At 39.0% G+C, this 19866-nt stretch overlaps 2 protein-coding genes across 3 annotated transcripts; both read right to left on the bottom strand.

Moving 5' to 3' along the window:
• Nucleotides 1-254: 254 nt before the first annotated feature.
• Nucleotides 255-10411, bottom strand: LOC113670163 (solute carrier family 12 member 2). 2 transcript variants are annotated; one of them, XM_089182836.1, is made up of 9 exons: nucleotides 10174-10411; nucleotides 9997-10086; nucleotides 9033-9423; nucleotides 6719-7016; nucleotides 5610-6328; nucleotides 5333-5491; nucleotides 4321-4653; nucleotides 3745-4036; nucleotides 255-2942 (listed from the first exon to the last, which is right to left on the bottom strand). In XM_089182836.1, exons 3-9 carry the CDS (start codon nucleotides 9357-9359, stop codon nucleotides 1879-1881), a joined length of 3192 nt encoding a protein of 1063 aa, XP_089038962.1. In that variant the 5' UTR covers nucleotides 9360-9423; nucleotides 9997-10086; nucleotides 10174-10411; the 3' UTR covers nucleotides 255-1878. The 2 variants fall into 2 exon arrangements, with proteins under 2 accessions (XP_089038962.1, XP_027042060.2); XM_027186259.2 differs by lacking the exon at nucleotides 10174-10411 and having other exon boundaries at nucleotides 9997-10105.
• Nucleotides 10412-12321: 1910 nt separating this feature from the next.
• LOC113670165 (tubulin alpha-1A chain) lies at nucleotides 12322-18013 on the bottom strand. The gene is made up of 6 exons (XM_027186261.2): nucleotides 17699-18013; nucleotides 17081-17303; nucleotides 14954-15102; nucleotides 14174-14566; nucleotides 13185-13472; nucleotides 12322-12683 (listed from the first exon to the last, which is right to left on the bottom strand). Exons 1-6 carry the CDS (start codon nucleotides 17699-17701, stop codon nucleotides 12384-12386), a joined length of 1356 nt encoding a protein of 451 aa, XP_027042062.2. The 5' UTR covers nucleotides 17702-18013; the 3' UTR covers nucleotides 12322-12383.
• Between the last annotated feature and the right edge of the window lie 1853 nt (nucleotides 18014-19866).

Below are 19866 nucleotides of genomic sequence, written 5' to 3'. Positions count from 1 at the left end.
CCTTGCGAGTAGACCCTTACCATCATCGCTTCTGCACGAGCGTTTTTCGCTGCGGGAAAGTATTTAGCCTTGCAAAACGTGAACCGGGGGAGGAGGGATCCGGAAAGGGGTGTGGCTTTAAAATCTTTCGTCGGGGAAACGAGCGTCCTGCAGCGCTATTAATAATGAGGGCGTGCCCGCAGGACATAGGGTAAGGTCTGACTAATCGATAGAACGAGGCTGTTGTTAGTAATAGAAGGCAGAATAAACACTCGTTTTAAAGGTGAAAGTTCTTTACCAAACTGAACACATTTATTCGTGTATAAACGTTAACCTCGAATATTCAGGAAAAACTGGAAAAAAAAATTACAAAATTTGTTATGAAAATTCAATAAAGTGAACTAGAATTACCACCGTGATAATCATCTCAAAGTTTACAAAGGCTAATTCACGGCAGGTGCATTATTAATCCTTAAGAGCATAACTTCATCATTTGTGATCCTTGTTGATTTTCATCTTTCACCTACAATGCTCTAGTTTGGTTTACTCTCATCATTTTGGTGTTGGTCTACCCTCAAATGTCGTTGCTTAAATCTTTCGTTCCAATCAACGGCAATTTACTAGGACCCTCCCCCCCCCCCAAAAAAAAATAGACAATTCAAAATATGACGTAACATTCTGGTCTGAATCGCTCCAAATTTCTATCAACAGGGTTTACCCAGCAACGAATTTACTGCAGCAACCTCAACACAACAGTTGAGACAAAACGTTGACAATTCTTTTTCTGTTTACCAGGTTTTCGGTCAATCAGGAGAAACTAAAACATTTCAATTCCAAAAACTAAGGAGTCCTTGACTAACTCGGCTTTGGAAAAGTCGCGCTTCAACGTGAAAAACAAACGAAAAAATTTTGATAACTCTTACCCTGCCTGACTTAAATAATTTGCATATAATCCCCCTTCTGTGCACGTTAAATGCTCACAAATTTTTGTTTCCCTTAAATAACAAATCACCTCGCGATTTGGTAGTTTAAAGATTACCCATCTTTACCAAAAATCGACATTGCCTTTTTAAAAGTATATACCTGAAATCGATTTAGAAGTAATTAAACAATTATTCAGACCATTATTCTCGTATTCTTTCGCAATCTTTTAAATGCCACTTGCGGTAATAAATATTAAAAAATATCAAATTCCAGATAATCCGCACGATTTTCATTCGAAATTCAAAACAATTCGGTGGTGGTAGTGATTTTTCCTAAAATGCAGTATAAAATCGTATCCAAAGACTTGAAGAAAAACTCCGATAAACTGGTAATATCGTACCAGTTTCACAAAAATTACTTTCAAAGTTCTCCATGTGCGTAAGGCACAGTAAAATTATTTCCACTTGATGATAATATTAATCGTTTCAAATTGGCAAAATACAATTACTTCATAGCTAGGTGAGTTCAGTTCTGCCCCGCAGAACGTCATTTTCCAATATTCATTTTAAACTGTGCTGTATGGTTATGTACTTAATGAGTCTCAGATCACTCTTAGCAAATGGATGAAAAATTCAACTTTAACTATTTTTTCACCGATCTCTATAAAATCATAGTGTCAGCTCTTTGTAAATTGTGCTATCTACTTAAGTACCTTCCTTAAAAAAACGGAAGGAGAATTCCTACTCAGAAGTTGTGCACAGTTCCCTTGCCTCGATAAGACGCTTCATTGTAAAACGTACAAGAGTCTTGCTGCATTTTCAAAATAGAAAATGAGGAAGTTGGGAAAAATTTCAAAAGGTAGTTCGCTCTCGTTTGGGCAATTACAATAACGAGGGTCTAATGTACATCCCCCCATAGAAGCTAACTTTCTAGTTTTTAGACAAACATCTTACTACTGTAAACTAAAGGCATAAACTAACTGTAAAAGGTCAACACATTCTGTTGGTTTCCTCGGACCATCAACACTGGGGGTGAAGCCGCTGACAACACTTCGAGCCAACTCATGTATAAGAGAGGTGACGTCATCTCTATTTTAGGGACCGGCAAAGTGAGAACAATCAATTTGGCGTCTTTGGAGTGCAAACGGATCAATTCCCCGAGGCGAATGTTGCGCATAGTTTTACGGTCTTTCTCCAGAGCTGTTACGTCTGGAAATTCTTCCTTCACAGGTAATTTCATGAAATTTTGGATACTCAAGGTGGAAGGCTGCGCGTTCATACCCTCTACCTCCACGACGCTGGTGAAGTCGATTCGAAATCGCTTTAGCAAGGTCGCCATTCTGAGCTCGTTGCTCTTGAGCGCATGCGTAGAGGCAGGCGTGAAGATCCTCAGCTTGCAGTCTTTCCAATAACGATGAATTGAGAGCAGGTAAGGTATAAGAATTGTCAACCCACCATCATCGAAGAGCCACCACACATCAATGGTCCCCTTAGGCTTCTCTTTAAAAGCAACTTCCTGCGTTATTTCTTCCGGTTTGGCTGGCTCCACAGGGTCAGTCAGTTTGGTCGTCTCGTCGACTTTATCATCCGGCTCATTATCTACTTCGCTCATCGTTTTGCTAACGGTCACTTTAAACTTTCCTTTGTTAACGACATATGAACTCTCTTCTTCGGCTTTCTTGGCGGGATCTTCCTTCTCTGGCGAGCTGGGCTTTTCAGCAGGTGCTTCGAGCGTGTCACTTACATGCAGTTCAGGTAGAATGTCTCCTACTTCTTCTTCAGCAAGCCAATCTTCCTCCGCGTGGGTAGCCAACTCTTTCAAGTCGAGCTCGCCTCTGAAACGTAGGATCGATACGGCGAAGTTCAGCTCAAAAGCATCGTGCACGACATTGACGTATTCTTTCACTTCTTCCCTTCCCTGCTCTGTTTTGCATAGTTTTTTCCAGTCTCGCTTGAAACCGAGGATCACCGTGTTGGGTTTCATCTTTCCCAGGCCTACAGTTTGTAACATGACGCGGACGCCTTCTCGGAAACTGGGTGCTAGAGAAAGATTGGATATGAATATTTTAAGATTAAAAATTACAGGTATCTGCAAGGAACCTTCAAACTCAAAAAGCAGTTTTGATCAGTAATGTGAAATTCTCGCCTCATAATCAGTAATTTCAATAAATACTTAGGGATCGCACTACCCACGCCCTCAGAATGAGGGCATGAGTACAAGCGTTTCTTCGCCTGCAAGTGTGTTTAATCCTTTACAACCTAACATCAGTATGAATATTCTCCATACTGTTCCCCACATGTTTCCTAGGGTGCTGGCGAGGAGAATTTGTTTAGAAATAAAGAGCTTCCTTGGTTGGTGATCATTTCCCTTTATTCTAGTGACCCTAATGTGTAATTTGGAGAAATTAGATGCTGGTCACCCTCAGGGGTTACAGGGTTAAGGCCTTGAGCAAAGCGAGCCGGAGAGAGGTCTGCAAGGGATCTGGAACTTATAATCATTATCAGCGCCAGATCCCTTGCCGACCTTTCACTAGCTAGGGGTTACTCAAGCCCTCAAGCTTTCTTACGGGCAAAGAAACGCTCGCACTGAAGCGCAGGCTTTGATGGCCTGCTCACCTCCAGGTTAAGATCACACCTTTACGGCATTTGCGTAATTATTATACTAAGATGTTCTATCCACAGTCATTTATAATAAATATACCGTAAAACTGAAACAAACTCAAGGCTTATTATCGTCAGCACCTTCTCATATTTTCTTTTGTTATGGTTGGTCTCGCTGGTTACTATGGTTTTGCAACACTCGATCGGAATGTAATCTACGCTGAATTTCAAGTCAGTTTACCTGTACATATAGTATGGAACGCTCTTATTTTGGACTGTTTCAACCACGCATCTTCGTAGCCGGAGACAGAACCAAACGGGCCGAGTTTAACTTGACCACAAACCATTAAGCCTCTGTTACGTGTGATATGCGACACCAGGTGAACCAGATCTGGACGGGACGAGGGAGAACCGGTCAAAACCAGGCACTGGGGACGAAAGTTCTTCACGTGATCTTCAACAGTGTTGAGACGGTAAGTGAAACGTAGTGCCCGGGTGTAAGTATATGCCTGCGCAGACGAACCCCAGTTGACCTGAAAAGGATTTGAAAATTAATATTGCAGTTTTGAACGACGGCACTCGAAATGTCTTTTTTAAAGACTATTTTTCTATGCTGAAAAAATAATTTCCTTTCGCTCTTGTAATCTTTGTATTCCACAGAATCTTTCCTCTTCGCCAAGGGACGTTTCTGGTTTTAGTATTTAGTAGTTAATGTTTGCGACAGTTCCAAAGTTTCACGGAATAACTCTTTCTTCACATGAGCCTTATGTATCACAATTATTATTAATTAATCAATCATAAAAGGACTTCTACCAACCTCGGGTTTTTTGTAATCCACATATTTGTACAAGGCAATAATGATAACAATGGTCACCAGAGCGGCCCACCAATTGATGAGGAACATGATCACTATACACACCATAGCCCCTACCAAGGACACCCACATGTTATAGTACTTAAAAGATGGTCTCCATCCAGGGGACTTGCCAAGCGATGCTGCAAACACTGCATAATTGATTAGTGCATAGGACATGAGAAAGAAGTTGGAGATAACTGGAGCAATGACATTCAATTCTCCAATTGCAATAAAGGCACCGGCAATAAGGAATGTGAAGATATATCCTCTACGAGGCTCGTCTCCAGGCCCAACCTGTTGAGAGGAAATTTAAAGTATAATCACAATCACAGATTGTTTGTTATTCTTTACTACGTTCTGTGATTGGTCCAGAAACTTGTGCCATCCTCCATTTATTTTTCTTTCTTCAACAATCAGATTCAAAACAACAAATCAACCAATTTCCAATAGGTCACCCAAATTTTTTCACAGCTTGGACAGTTTGTACATTTTAAATTTCATTTCTCACCAGTCCCTTGGGAGACAAGTATTGAACTTTGCCCCGATTGGCTGTTGTGGTTACATTGGTTTTGTTTTTGGACACGGGATCTGATTCCTTTCAGGAGGATTAACCCTTTGCACTGTAACATCAGTATGCATATTCTTCAAACTGTTCTCTAAACATTTCCTAAGCTGCTTACAAGGAGAATTTGTTTAACAATCAAGACCTTTTTAGTTAGTGATCATTTCCTATATTCTCTTGATCTAAATGTGTGATTCAGGGGTGATATTGTGAGGAGAACTAAAATGCTGATCACTCCTAAGGATCAAAGGTTTAAAAGTACTCCTATTTACTTCATGTAATGCAAAAAAAAGAAAAAAAAAAAAAACCTATTTGCAGTATCCACCCACAAAGCCCTTAAGATGTGAGAAATAGAATTAGACCCACAATTCCAAACTCTACAACATACATGTATCAAAATAATCTTCTCACCCCTACACCAAAGTAATGGATCCCAGGGAAGATGTTGTCCTTACAAAGAGCTTGGAATGTTTTTGGTGCACCAACTAAGCTGGCCAGTGCTGAAGAAAGAGTTGCTGCAAAGATGCCCCCAGTAACTATTGGTCCCCAAGCTGAAATCTTTTCCATCACCTGCAAAAAAGAGTACTTTATAATCAGAGGTTTAATATCCATGTACAAACATCTCAGTGTGAGCCAGTTACCACCCAAAAGACACTGATTTTCACATCTTCATACTTGTTTTTCATACCTGGAAATCATTCATTAATCCATAAGGACAGCTGAAGTCAGCTGAACAATGCTGACCAGGAGCATCTGTAGCATTCAATGTCTGGTTTACAACTGCTAGCACCACGCCCGATGCATCTCGTAACACACATGCAGCAGCCAACCAGTCAAGAAGGACATAAATAATTGTGCTGATCAATATAGCCCACAACGTTCCCTTGGGGATAGCTTTCTGTGCATCTTTGAGATCACCAGAGATGTTAACTCCAGCTAAGATACCAGTAGCTGCTGGGAAAAACACAGCAAACACAGAGAAGAAGTTTTCACCCTCACGGTATGCCGGCCCAAAGTTTGTCTTAAACAGGTTTAAGTCCAATCCAACAAATCCTTTTGCACGAGATGTTTCATTTTGTGGCCCAATGACAACGCCAATTATGACATCAACGATTGAGACAAGAAGGATGCAAAGGAGAAACATCTGAGTGCGCACAACCCACTCTAAGCCGACAAGAGTGACACACAGAAGCAGAATAACTGTGCCAATGCCAACAATACGAATGATGTTAAGTTCCCCAATCAACTCCACATCGCCGCCATTCTCTTTAATTATATCCTTAATGGTTTCAGCAAAACCAACAACATACAAAGCAACAGCTACAGCATTTGCCACAGAGAAGATCAATCCTATGGAGCCACCAAACTCTGGGCCAAGACTGCGTGATATCAAGTAGTATGCACCACCTGTTTATGAGAGCAAAAAGCATAGTTAAGAAAGTTCTTTCATTGGTAGTTTATAAGATGCACCCCAAGTTTTGAGCAGACTTTGATCAAACACGCATATTTTCTCATAAAAAATGGTGTGCCTTATAAGTGAATAAATACCGTAATCAGTATCTCACCAGCCAAACACCATCATTGTTTAATTTATTTTTGTGGATCAAAGGCAGGATATAAATGCTCTAACAATCAAATCATAAAACACACTCTATAATAAAGTACCTAATAAATGACACTTCAAGACTCTTCACAAACGCTGTGAGATTTAGAGATCAGATAAAAAGACCTAGGATTTTCCAAAGTACCATTCAGCACTCATTCATTCCTGTTTCAAGTACATGTAACTAAACACACCTCCTTTCACTTCACCATTGGTGCACACAGCCGACATGGATAAGGTGGTTAACATTGTCACTATGGCAGATAACACAATGATGACAGTTGACCAAGCGATTCCAGCCTGACCTGCCACCCATGAGAGTCGCAAGTATAACATAACACCCCAGATGTTGAGAAGACATCGTAACATGACACCTTTCAGCCATCCAAACTTGGGGGCAACCTTCACCTTTTGGTCTTTCTTGATTTGGATGGCTATTTCGTTATTACCAACATCCCCATTTTCAACATCATCCACACCTTGAGGTTCGTCCTACAAAGATGGCCAAAGAATGACCTCAAATTAGATAACAAACATAAAAATAAAGTCACAACTGATAAATAATTAAATTTAACTGACACAATGGCTAGAGAACTGAAATTAGGATTCAAAAGGACCTGCACATCGAGAAGTATTGAGTAAGATAGGGTCTTTTATGCTCAGGTACAGTGTAGGCAGCGGTTTTGCATCAGGAAAAAGAAACAAATTATTTCATTTTAATGGGAATTTTTTGGTATTTAGTATATAGGTATATGTACAGGTGCAAACAGCTCAAGGCAATGCTTGGTACATGGTATTAGACTTTTTATAATCTTAAGGTATACTTGTATCTCATGGGCAAAAAAATTGGGTAACTCAGTGCCCTACTAACACTCTGTAGTTGTGCTAATAAATCCATGTCTGGGTCCTGATCAGCCTCATAGTGCTGGGTCATAAGCAAAACACTTAAACCTCACAATGCCCGACTCTTTACCCAGCAGGATTAAAAGGTAAAAACAGAATGCAACAAACTCTGATGAAACAATGAAAGGGGGTTGTGTGGAGAGGAGGGGGGGGGAGGGAGGGAAGGGAAGAGGGACTGGAGGTAAATAACAATAGACCAGTATCCCATCTAAAGGGAGGGGAAGCATTACTGTTGGTCAGCTTCATTTATGCACTGGCCATTACACAAATAATCCTTGTAAGAGACTTAATAGTGACAGAACAAGTGTTATTCCTTTTTTTTCACAAGAGATTAAGCTTTGCCTTTAACAAGTTGAAAGGGATTAGTGTCAAACAGATTACACCAAATGAAAGGCTGCATATGTGCCGAAAGAGGATCAAGCTTGTAATAATATCACATTAAAAAGCAGGACAACACAGTCATAACAAGTGAAAACAGATCATAAATAAAAGAGACTGTATTTTCTTCAGATGTAAATACTGTGGAGAGAAATGAATTGATTCTCAATAACATCAAAGATCGGTAGCACTTCTGATTTATCACTAAAGGTCTAATAAACACAATTATGACTGTTGCCCACTCATGCATTTCTTTAACACAAAGAGTTACGGTGGTTGTTAGCAGAAAAATTGGTCTCTCTCTTCTGAGTTGTATTCGAATACAGTAGACTGCTGATTAATTCATTTTTTTCTGTTTAAGCGGAAACGTTTGACATCAATTTAATTGCATTGTGTGGAAGAGCATTTATGATCAGGGTCAAATAAGGACTTATTGCCTATACAATACAAACAATGTCCATAATACAATCATTTCCAAATTTTTGTTCAAATATTGAAGATGTACAGAAATAGCATAAAAGAATTGTCAAAAGATATGACCCTTACTGAGAAGATTTTTATCGCTAGAAAGATCGAGAACCAGTTTTATAAACACGCTTCTTATTATTTCAAAGATTACCTATTAAGACTTCTTAGCACTCGCCCGACTTAAAAAAAACAAAAAAATTCACACGCTTTTATACAGACTTCAAGACGCAATCAGAAATGTTTTTCTTTCGATCTTCTGTCTCTCGATGCAATATTTTACGAAACCAAAGAATTCAAACGCTGAATGAAGCAAGTTTCGTAACCGTTGATGAATGTTTAATATCCTATATCATGAATAAACGATAAAAGTGATATAGCTACACTGCAGCCACAAAAATATCGCACACAACGATATTGATCTTGACAACGCATGAATGAGTGAGTATGAACAACTTCATTTCAGCACCCTAATTATAATTGGGAAGTTATCCAAGTACTCCAAAATTCGAATAAAAAATTATAACAAATGTAGGCCGTATCTTGTATCAGTTTTTTTCTGCCCTGAAGAAAACAACGCGACAAATAGAAAATGCATTTCTAAACAGAAACTTAACGTTCGTAATTTAAACACACCAACCGCACCGAAGCATGGTGCATGTCGGTGGAAAAAATTCCTAGAGTTTCCGCTCCAGCAAAATACAAATTATTGCTAGATTGGCGGTGAAATAAAACACAGGAAATGGGCTAGATGTAAATTACCTGTTGCTCGTGGTCTTCCTCGAAACCTTTCCTCAATTCTTTCAGTGTTGGCCGCGACTTCTTCGCTGTATTCGATTGCGAGTTGTCATTTCGATAGAACACAGTCATAGGAACAGCATCGTGAGTCGCGTAGCCGATTGTATTGGCGTCATCAAGAGAAGAGAGAGGTCGGTCTGGCGTCTCCGAATCAGGAAAAGTCATCCTTGGGCTCGGATCTCTTCCTTCGTCCGCGATTTCTTCAGGAAGATCTAACTTAACTTGGTTAACATTGAACCTCAAAGAAGGAGCATCGCTCGATGTTTCGGACGACACCGGTTGTTCCTCCATCGGATTTTCGTAGCCCTCGACTTAGTCTCTTCCTACAGCGATTTCCACAGCTAAATCTCCCTCGCTAAAATAAAAACATGGGTAAAACACAACATCTTGAGACCAGCCGGTTTCTTTAAAGATTGCACCAAAACACGACTATGAAGCATAAATAAATCTCTAGGGAGGAGAGGGTAGGGAAATTGGATCATGTGACGTACACGTACTCCAACTTGGGTTTCTAACAATATATTCATTAAAATGCATATATCCTGTTTGATCGGCGATATATGCTTACATACCAAGTTAAAGAAAACATGACGTAAAAACTGGTCGATCGACACAACGAAGAATTTAATAATCTCGTTTTAACCATGACCATTGGCACCTATGAAAGATAAATTTGGAAGTGGCATCTTTTTATCATAACATTTATTGCTTATTCTGCTCTTACTCACAGGACACCCACGTGAGGAGGGATATCGTCATATATCTGCTGAAGTGTTTGCTTCTGAGCTGGAACAAATAGTTTTCCACCTCCCCCGATCAACAGTTCCATTACTTTACAAACCACAAAAAATTTGTAGGTAAACGTCTCTTTTCAAAAACCTATTGAGTGGGAAACAGATCCAGTTCTTAAAAATAAAGTTTCACTCACCTCTATGGACTTAGACCCAACCAACTGCCAAATCACTGACGATGCCGCACGATGCACGAGGCAGCCGCAGTGAGCTTGATTTTGTTCGATCTACATGGTCATGAACAAAATATTGGCCACAGTTCCATTGTTACTATGACTTTGATAATGATTTTGGTTTGTTAAGTGGACTCTTACCTCACCATATATGTAATGACCCTCAGTATTACGTATTGCGCTTACTGAACCAATACATGCGAAATTGCGGCTGTTTAAGTTTATGTGTTCAAAACGCACAAGCTTAAAGGATGATTCAAAACATTTCCAAAGGGATTTAAATTCGTATGCGTTCAAGATTACTTCCCACAATTGTTTGCAAGATTTTGCGGGTTGTAAAATGTGGCTTGAGAGATGGTTTATCAAGTCGCGTGGGCGTGTAAATCACGTGATCGATTTTCCGGCCTAAAAGCCTACTTGAAGTAGTGGTAAGAGGTTGAACACAATTATTTAAGTATTGGAATCATTCATGAACAACGCTAACTGAACTTTTTCTGGGATAGGGTCATAATTAGGTCCATCTTGGGCTATAGATGCTCAGAGAGTTAAAAAATAACTGAGAAGAGTATCGAGGAACTGTATTAGTTCGTATGAATATTCTATTGAGCTGTCAGTCACGCAATCTGATTTTAAACGGATTTGATGGTTTATTTTCTCTCAAGTACGGGTTTAAAAGAGTTACGGAATATTCAACAAGGAAAATGTAAAAGAGTTATGTAGTATTGATCACATTAATTAGCTCTTAATCAATGCGAAAATTTGAAAAAAATGTTTTGCGACTTGTGATTGAAAAATCCAAATCATCACAAACATTTAAAAGGTAAACTTGTTTATGCTTTTGCTTTTTGTCTGACGAAGTATGTATTCTTTTCAACAACTATTGGTGTTCGGGTTGCTCAATCTAAATTTCCAGAACTTTTGAAATTAATTTTAACTTTTTTATATTGTATTTGGTGGGATCATACTCATTTTATCGGGGTGAAATATCGAACGAGGCCATTCAGGCGCCTTGTTATAACCAAGAAGGACCAATGCACGTCTGAAGCTATATTGAGTCCATTTCTTAGGAGTTCAGAGTCCAAAAATAATTGAAACCGGGAATTAACATCGACAACTTCGACGATAAAAATGCGGTGTCTGTAAATGGATTTAAGCCTAATCACGCGATCTAAAAATGCGCTATTAACATTTCAATCCATCAGAAAGTCGCCAAAGATTAAGAGCGTCTAATTGAATAGGGTTGTGTAAGTACATCCATTTGGTGGCTTAAGCGTCTTAATTCACCTCAGTCATAATTGCCAGCTGTCGAACAGAGTGTCGGCGAGGTCACAGTACCCTACTAGAATATTATATTGTCTCAGAGAAACACTCTCTTCACTGAGGAGAGGGGAGAGGAGGGTTAGATGTTTGCTTTACAAGCCAACTAAAACGCTTGAAGCAGAGAGCACGAGGCAAACAAAATATTTCATTGACAGAATAATGGTTCGGCACGTGCCTCCTGAAACTTTGTACCGTTCCTAACTGTTCTCCACAAACAACGTAAAATCACTTCTTACATGCGTACATACAAAAAAGCAAGCCCTGTTGCAATTTTTCCTCTTCATTCGTTTCCAATTGTAATTAAAACTGCTCGTCGCATATCAGATACTCGATTTAAATTTCGCCGCCGCTTTAACACTTTACACCGGAAAATCAGAATGCATATTCTCGACAATGTTCTCTATACATTTCCAAGGGTGCTGACAGAGAGAATTTGTATAATAATCAAGAGCTTCTTTAACTGGTAAACATTTCCTTTATCTCGTGACCTTAGTGTGTGATTCAGGTGTGACATTGTTAAGAGAGATAACATGTAAGTTACTCTCAGGGGTCCAAGAGTTTATAAAAAAGCTAAACAGCCACACTTCAATGACTTAACGCAATCCCGATCTGCATAATTCTGTTACATCGCTCCAGCACCTATGTACTAATATGTTACCGCGCGGAAACTGGACGCTAGGAAAGTTTGAACAGTTGGATGTGTGTTCAGTACGGTATTTGCCTTGCACTCATTTCTTTTTTACCCTTTTTCGTTTTTTCCTCGTATCTCACATAATATAACATGATTGAAAAGGTCAGTTCAAAGAATTTCCTATTTTCACCGTGTCACCACCGGTTACCCGATCGAGAGGTTAGAATAATGACAAATTATATACAATGGAAAAAAAAAAATACGAAAACGAGCTATTCCCAAAACAGACATCCATGATACTTGTCGGAACTCTGCGGCGTAGAAAAGGGAAGCAAACATTAATTTATTAAAAATGAAAGTTCTTTCTAGACAACAGAGTATACAAGTTTTCATTTAATGATTAAAACTCTTCTTCTTCATCTTCTTCCAATCCATAAGTGGTATCCAAGCTAACTTCCTCATAATCCTTCTCTAAGGCAGCCAAATCTTCACGAGCCTCAGAGAACTCTCCTTCTTCCATACCCTCACCCACATACCAGTGGACAAATGCGCGCTTGGCGTACATCAGATCAAACTTATGATCCAGACGGGCCCAGGCCTCTGCAATGGCTGTGGTGCTACTTAACATACATACCGCGCGTTGAACCTTTGCTAAGTCACCGCCAGGAACAACTGTGGGAGGCTGGTAGTTGATTCCAACCTGTTTTCACCAAAACAAAGAAACCGTTGATGGTATAGAAAATAACCTTCTTTTTCATAGTTAAAAAGAAACTGTATAAAAATTTCTGAGATTCAAGGATCGTCTATCTTACTGAAATTAGATTACAGTTGTCTAAGAAATTGCTGTCAGTCTCCGACTAAGTGGGCGTCTTATAAGAGCAACCTTATTCATATTGCGCATGCGTATTGGAGCAGATCATATCTGGACCTCACTATCAAGGCAAACATTTGTGTAATTTGCGCTCCGTAAAGTTATCAGGACTTTCGAGAAACGAGCTCCAGGTGAGATCTGGAACAATGATGCATTTAATAACTAGCATCATCTCCGAGCTTCAAGGAGCGTAAAGCAACATTACCTATATTTAATCATCGTGTAATATTTTGGATAATTTTAGGTTGCAAGTTTTTAGTTGTGATCTTGTTACCGGCACATTGGCAAGAGCAAGTGTAATTTCCTCAAAAGGTAAAGAATCTCTCTGACCTTGAATCCCGTGGGACACCAGTCCACAAACTGAATCGTGCGCTTCGTCTTGATGCTAGCAATGGCCGCATTTACATCTTTAGGGACCACATCGCCACGAAACAGCAAACAGCAAGCCATGTATTTGCCGTGACGAGGGTCACATTTCACCATCTGATTGGCTGATTCAAAGCAGGCACTTGTAATTTCAGCAACGCTTAACTGCTCGTGATAAGCCTTCTCTGAAGAAATAACCGGAGCATAGGTTGCGAGAGGAAAATGAATCCGAGGATATGGCACTAAGTTAGTCTAGAAAGAAAGGATAAAAATGAAAGTGATAAAAAATAAATGCAGAAATAAATGACTGTATATACAGATGAGTGACCAGATAAATTTCTTGCACTTAGTTCAATCGTCCGACATCCATCGTTCTCTATACTGATTTTGAAAATTATCAAAATACAGTCTTACTTCGTATTTTCTGTGTTACGATTGTTTGTGACCGGCGGAACCAATTCACTCCATGCGAATCGCATACAAATATCCTTTGGGTGATCGTACTTATACCACTTGGAAGATGATAAAAAAACCAAAAGCCGAAAAAAAGACTCTTTTGTCGCATCCCACCAGCCTGGGTTGATTATAAATTGCATTCTTTGGTTATAGCTTCTACAAGCGCATTTTATTTTGTGCTTAGTTAATAGGCCATTTTACAGTTGTTTACTTAATTGCCAAGCCTTTGATTTGGAGTGAAGCTGAAGGTGGTTTTGTCGTGAGAGAGACCAGTATCTTGCCAGCATGATTTGAGAGTAATTTACATTTGAAAAGCAGCAACGTTTGTATCTTAACAAGGTCACCCTTCGCCTCACTCTGTTCAAAGGCTGGTAACGAAGCATGCTACTTTAAAATGGACTATCGGCCGATAATCTCAAGCTTACTTCCTTAAATTTGTCTTACGATTCGTCAAAATGTTGTTCACCACTTCCTCGAGGTAGAAAACCCATACCAACCTGAAATTCATTTAAATCCACATTTAATGCGCCATCAAAACGAAGTGAGGCAGTGATTGATGATACTATCTGACCAATCAGACGATTCAGATTGGAATACATTGGCCGCTCGATGTCGAGGTTCCTACGACAGATGTCATAAATAGCCTCGTTATCAACCATAAACGCGCAGTCCGTGTGCTGAAGGGAGGTGTGGGTGGTGAGAATGGCGTTATAAGGCTCGACTACGGCTGTGGATACTTGAGGTGCTGGATAGATACAAAATTGTAGTTTTGATTTCTTGCCGTACTCGACAGAAAGGCGCTCCATTAGAAGGGAGGTAAAACCAGATCCTGTGCCTCCCCCGAAGGAGTGAAAGACTAAAAAGCCTTGTAGACCACAGCACTGATCGGCCTGAAGACCCATGTAGAGAAGTGGAAAAAAAAATAATATCAAGAAAAAAAAAGGATAATTTTCGGTGGCAGAAATGGTCAATGTTTAAATATTAAAAGTGATACAATAGGAAACGATTGGCTATAAAAATTTGTTATTGACTTGAAAAAGAGTTGTTCTACTTCAATTTAAGCTTTTGTTTTCTCATTCTTTCCAGTATTTCTTTTTATGTTCTCAAAATGTATTCGAATTCAGTTGATTAAATTTTCACTCCAATGACCTTTCGCCGTGGTACTGTTATAAAATATGAAATAAACGAAAAAAGGCATAGTAACGTGTTTTTTTGAAACAAAATCAGAAATCATCACACTAAAATAAATCAGATATCATTAAAAAATAATTATATACCAATGCCCTGGTTTTATCCAATACTTGATCGACATGCTGTTTGCCAACGGTGTAGTGACCGCGTGCATAATTATTAGCGGCATCTTCTTTCCCAGTGAAGAGTTGTTCAGGATTAAAAAGCTGACGGTACGTGCCCGTACGAATCTCATCTGTACAAGGATCGAAGAAAGATGTACGTAGTGGTAAATGAAAGGTGCTATACACGCCAAGAGAGCACGAAGCGTTTGCTTTTACAAGAAAATTAACTCAAACCCGAAGAAAGCCACAACATATTAGTTTTCACAATATCAAAGGGATAACCTTGAAAAGAATGAGGATGACTGATTAAGTTTTAGAGAAGATCTACGTGAATTGCAAATTGCCATCCTTCAAAAGGCTAAATTTTTCAAGACGGCATACAGAAATCCGGCGATGATTCAATAAGGAGAGCGTGGAGAGAGGGAGAGATTTATCAATACTTAAATTATGTTTACCTAGTGTAATAAAAATATGGATTCATGTCAAAGTGTGATGAGTAGGACACCCAGCGTATTTTAGAGCCGTGAAGTGGAGTTTTCCCAAGGAAATTCTCAGAATAATGGGAAAATGAAGAGATGAGAGTAACATGGATGGCGGATGAGGTACGAAAGTGGATATAAAGGAGGTGATGAGTTGTAAACAGATGACGAATGGTATAGAGATGTATAAAGGGAGAGATGAGGTACTCAGTAATTTTCATATGAGTGGAACTGAAGCGAGTATGAAATTAATGAAAGCAAAATGTGTTGAATTTTATGTTCTGCCAAACCACGTTAGCGATAGTGCATCTTTTATGGATCTTTAAAAGCGTTCAGCTTGAAGAACACTTACAAGGCCGCCAACATGTCTGTCGTCATTTTTCACTTGCGCGACAACTTGCCACTTGATGTCAAATTGATATGTTATAAATACCAACCAAAAATGAATTTTTTCAACTTAAACTCTCAATTATACATACATGCACATTAACTGTCGAAGACGTGTTTTTCACGGATGGCTTGTTTTAGCTTTTTTAGCTTAAGACCGAGTCATTACCCTAAGGTTTGTCCCAGAGCTTTCAGTCTGCGTCAAGGGTTTTTTCACAGTGATTTGCTTTTGTTATCCTGAGACATTTTGTTTCTGTTGACTAGACCATTTCTGAGCACTTATAACCTTCACTTTCCGCAAGGCTAATCAAGCAATTAGCAATAAGGCTAATCGTAAAACCTTTCTTGTGAAAATTAGTTTTATCAGCATGATAGAACGATTTTTTCATCAAAGGCTTTGTATTAAGACTCTCTTTGTAAAGGAAGCTTCAGGCCTCTCTGAAATTGCCTATTGAATTATGAGTGAAAAATTCTTAATTGAAAGTGCCGTCTCCCGAGAAACTCACGCCATTAGGACATTTTTTATACATGTACCACTGAGTAATTTCGTATGATTTTTACGAATTTTAAGGTATGAGATGCACGAGAATAAATCTGGCCCGAAACTTTTTGTAGTTAAAGATTGTGCGTTAGAATATTTCTCGATTTAGCGAGTTCTCAAAGTGGCGACTTTTAAATTGACGTAACAACTCACAAGTTGTCACTGATTACCATAGATATGATATTTTAATGGTAAATTGGGCTAAGTCATATGATCTTTCTTTCTTTCTCAGCAAAAATTTGAATAAAGGAAAGAATATCAGTTGTAGGAGGATCGTGTGAACAGCTTTAAAATTCAGAATCTAATATCCGTCAGAGCTTGCGATTAAAGCGCGCAAATATCAAAATAATTAGTTAATTGATCGCACGAAAACGAAATCATAAACATTTACCGAACGACTTCAGATAAAATTTCATAACAGAGAACCTGGGGGGGCTTTCCATCTCGAGGGCGCCAGAAATCTTAACATTTCACGAAAGATTCGCAATTGAAAGAACACTTTTTTGTCATAAACCAGACTGTGGTCGTCATCGTAGGAGGCTTTTTACTTACAGAACTTTTTCTCACTTAAAACGCAAGTTGCGTTTTAAATGAGAAAATATAAATTTAATATTTGATTTCAGATGACTGTTGCAGAGAAAGTGAAATAAAATTAGTTAGGAAGCGCTGAAGGGAAAATTCAAAACCATGATTTTGACGCACCAACCACAGTAGGCTCCAGATCGACAAATATTGCCCTTGGGACGTGTTTTCCTGATCCAGTTTCGCTGAAAAACGAATTAAATGAATCGTCTCCTCCCCCGATAGTCTGATCACTTGGCATCAGTCCATCGGGCTGGATCCCGTGCTCCAAGCAGTACAGCTCCCAGCAAGCATTCCCCATCTGACATCCAGCCTGACCGATATGAATTGAGATACACTCACGCTGGAATGAAATAATAAAATGAAACAAGAATAACACTAAGAACTGGCATAGGATTGTACTTTCGATACCACAGCAAATGTAGTAATCAAGGGTGGAGTATGCCTCACATTTTAATTTGTTTCGAAAGGTATGTTATACCATTTATCCTTTAAGTTTACATAATTTTCTTCGCATCTCGCTCCAGGCATTTTTGCTCGTCCTTCAAACTTAGCGCCTAGAACAGGTTACATTCTATTTTTTTTAACTATTTTCCTTTACTACGATGTCTGCTACTTAAAATGGTAATTAAGGAAATCCACTGATTTATTGCGCTTTTCAGGCTTTGTTGATGTAATGCAAATTGTGATCCTGACGAACCAGCACCCATAAAAAAAGGTAAATAAAAAAAAACGTACCATATCGAAAAGGTTCCTTTCGTTGGTTAATCTTTGAACTGCTCGAAGATTGAATTCTCAGAGGGACGAGCAACGACTTCCCTTTAGTTCGTGTCAGCTCTTATTAAAAGTGTTTGCATTAGCCTGGGGTTACTGTTTCGTATTAATTTGTATGTAAAATCAACATTAAACGGATTCAACCAATCAAAGAACAGAAAGAAAACCGGCTCCCCACTTCTAACTAATTTTTCTGACGAGTAAATACGGGTGGCGTCATAGCTCAAGTGACCACTGGCAGCAGCTTGAGTATCATTAGTGATACTTCCAACAATTATCAGTCAGGCAGAAAATGTGTTATATCATTAAATTGTAAATTGAAAGACATTTCATGGAGTTTACATGAGTACGTTCCATGCTACCAGGCCTCGACAGTGGGAATCACCAAGATGGCCGCCGGGAGCGTTCTCTGGGAGTTACTACATCACGGGCGACGAGCGGGGATAGAAAAAACGACCCAAATACGAGTGGTCAGCGGTGAAACAACTTTCATACTTCATATATAGACAGATCATTTGTAGTATCAGGAAACAATTGTGCTGTAAAGCCGAAGTGTAAACAGTTTACTTCGCTAAATAAAATGTTAAGCAATTCAAAAGTGTTGATTGTACATATATCTTTTACTGCTTTAATAAACAATGAAGGCATCGGTGGCATCCGAAAGGTACCAAGAAGAATTAAATGTACGTTTTGTAGTTGCAGAAAACAATCATGTTGTAAAGCCGAAATGTTACCAAGTTACACTTCACTACTTAAAAAGTTAAGCAATTTTCCTCAAGCTTTAACTGGAACAATACTTCTTATGCTCTATTGACCAACGGAGGCATCGGGAAAGGCATTGCTGACACCGGGAAAGGCATCAAGAAGAATGATATTCACGTTATGTAACTTGTTGTGTGACGAAAAAAACGTATCTTGACTTGTTCAAAGCATTAATCACAGTTGGCTTCCTTTTCACTTGAATTTTGTTTCCACAGCTTAAGATGAGAAATTTAAAATTTCTATCAGCTGACGTTCTTTTACTGCATATTATATCTATTCAATCGCCCCCAATTTACGTGGAAAAAAGGCAAGTAGGAAAACACTGAGCTTCGAGAAACAGCCATGTTAAGGCTAATGTATTTACCATTCCTTAAATATTTACAATCAAGACCACTCGTTTAGGAGACCTTTTCTCAAAAGATCCACACGTGCAAATAATGCTGTTTTCCGTTCGAAATGTTTTTCTTCCTATTCAATTGAACAACTGACTTAGCTTTTAAGCCGAGAAAAAAATCACAATTATTGAAAAGGTCATAGACAGGCCTACACAGACTCCCCTGTGTGGTTTTACGTTTGCGACGCAAAAGCCTTTAATTAAAGCTTCGCTCTGACGATGATGGGTAACCACGTGCTTCAAGTCGTGTTTTGAAGTTACACATGGCCTCCTGGAAATTTCTTTCCGAGGAGTTTGTTCTTAGAAGTCTGATAGCTTCTCCTTTAATAAAGCCTTTCTTAACACTTGGCGGGTGGCAAGATGAATAGTGTGTATATTGAAAGGTCTCGGTCAGTTTGTAGACTGATTTTTCAGAGATAACACTGTTGTACTTTTCAACATGTTTATTATCACTCTGAAAGCGTGTACATATAAGATCTTTCAGCTCTGAAAAAAAAAAGCCAAATTGAAAAAACGTTATCTGAGGTCTCGTTTGCCGCAAGGCAGTCGATACTTAAAAAACAAACCAAAAAAACTAAAGGCAAAATATTGCCTTTTGTGACAGCATACCACCCAGGGGTTAAAAAATTTAAAACAAATACTGATGCAAGAATGGAACCTCATCCAAAATCAGCCACTGCTGAAAACAATTTACAAAACGCCTCCGATTATATCATACAAAAGAGGTAAATCCTCAAAGACATACTCGTCAGAGCGAAGCTTTAATTAAAGGCTTTTGCGTTGCAAACGTAAAACCACACAGGGGAGTCTGTGTAGGCCTGTCTATGACCTTTTCAATAAACATTTCGGCTTTACAACATGATTGTCTCTGGAACAACAAATTATATGTCTCTATATGAAGTATAAAAGCTATTTCACCGCTGACCGCTCATATTTAGGTCGTTTTTTCTATCCCCGCTCGTCGCCCGTGATGTAG

The sequence above is a fragment of the Pocillopora damicornis genome, chromosome 9 (assembly GCF_964200805.1).
Source record: "Pocillopora damicornis chromosome 9, jaPocDami1.2, whole genome shotgun sequence".
Lineage (NCBI taxonomy): Eukaryota > Metazoa > Cnidaria > Anthozoa > Scleractinia > Pocilloporidae > Pocillopora > Pocillopora damicornis.
Note: the sequence above shows the minus strand (reverse complement) of the source record. Positions and strands in the feature narration are given on the sequence as shown.

Bases quoted from the DNA above. Each gene is read 5' to 3' on its own strand.
- LOC113670165 (XM_027186261.2), bottom strand. The intron at 15,103-17,080 runs GTGCGTCAAAAT...ATCCTTGTACAG, and splicing joins TCTGGAGCCTACTGTGGTTG to ATGAGATTCGTACGGGCACG. The intron at 12,684-13,184 runs GTCAGAGAGATT...TGGTGAAAACAG, and splicing joins GGTGTCCCACGGGATTCAAG to GTTGGAATCAACTACCAGCC.
- LOC113670163 (XM_089182836.1), bottom strand. From the start codon at position 9,359: ATGGAGGAACAACCGGTGTCGTCCGAAACATCGAGCGATGCTCCTTCT. The intron at 6,329-6,718 runs GTGTGTTTAGTT...TCTCATAAACAG, and splicing joins CAATGGTGAAGTGAAAGGAG to GTGGTGCATACTACTTGATA. The intron at 4,654-5,332 runs GTGAGAAGATTA...TCCTCTCAACAG, and splicing joins TCCATTACTTTGGTGTAGGG to GTTGGGCCTGGAGACGAGCC.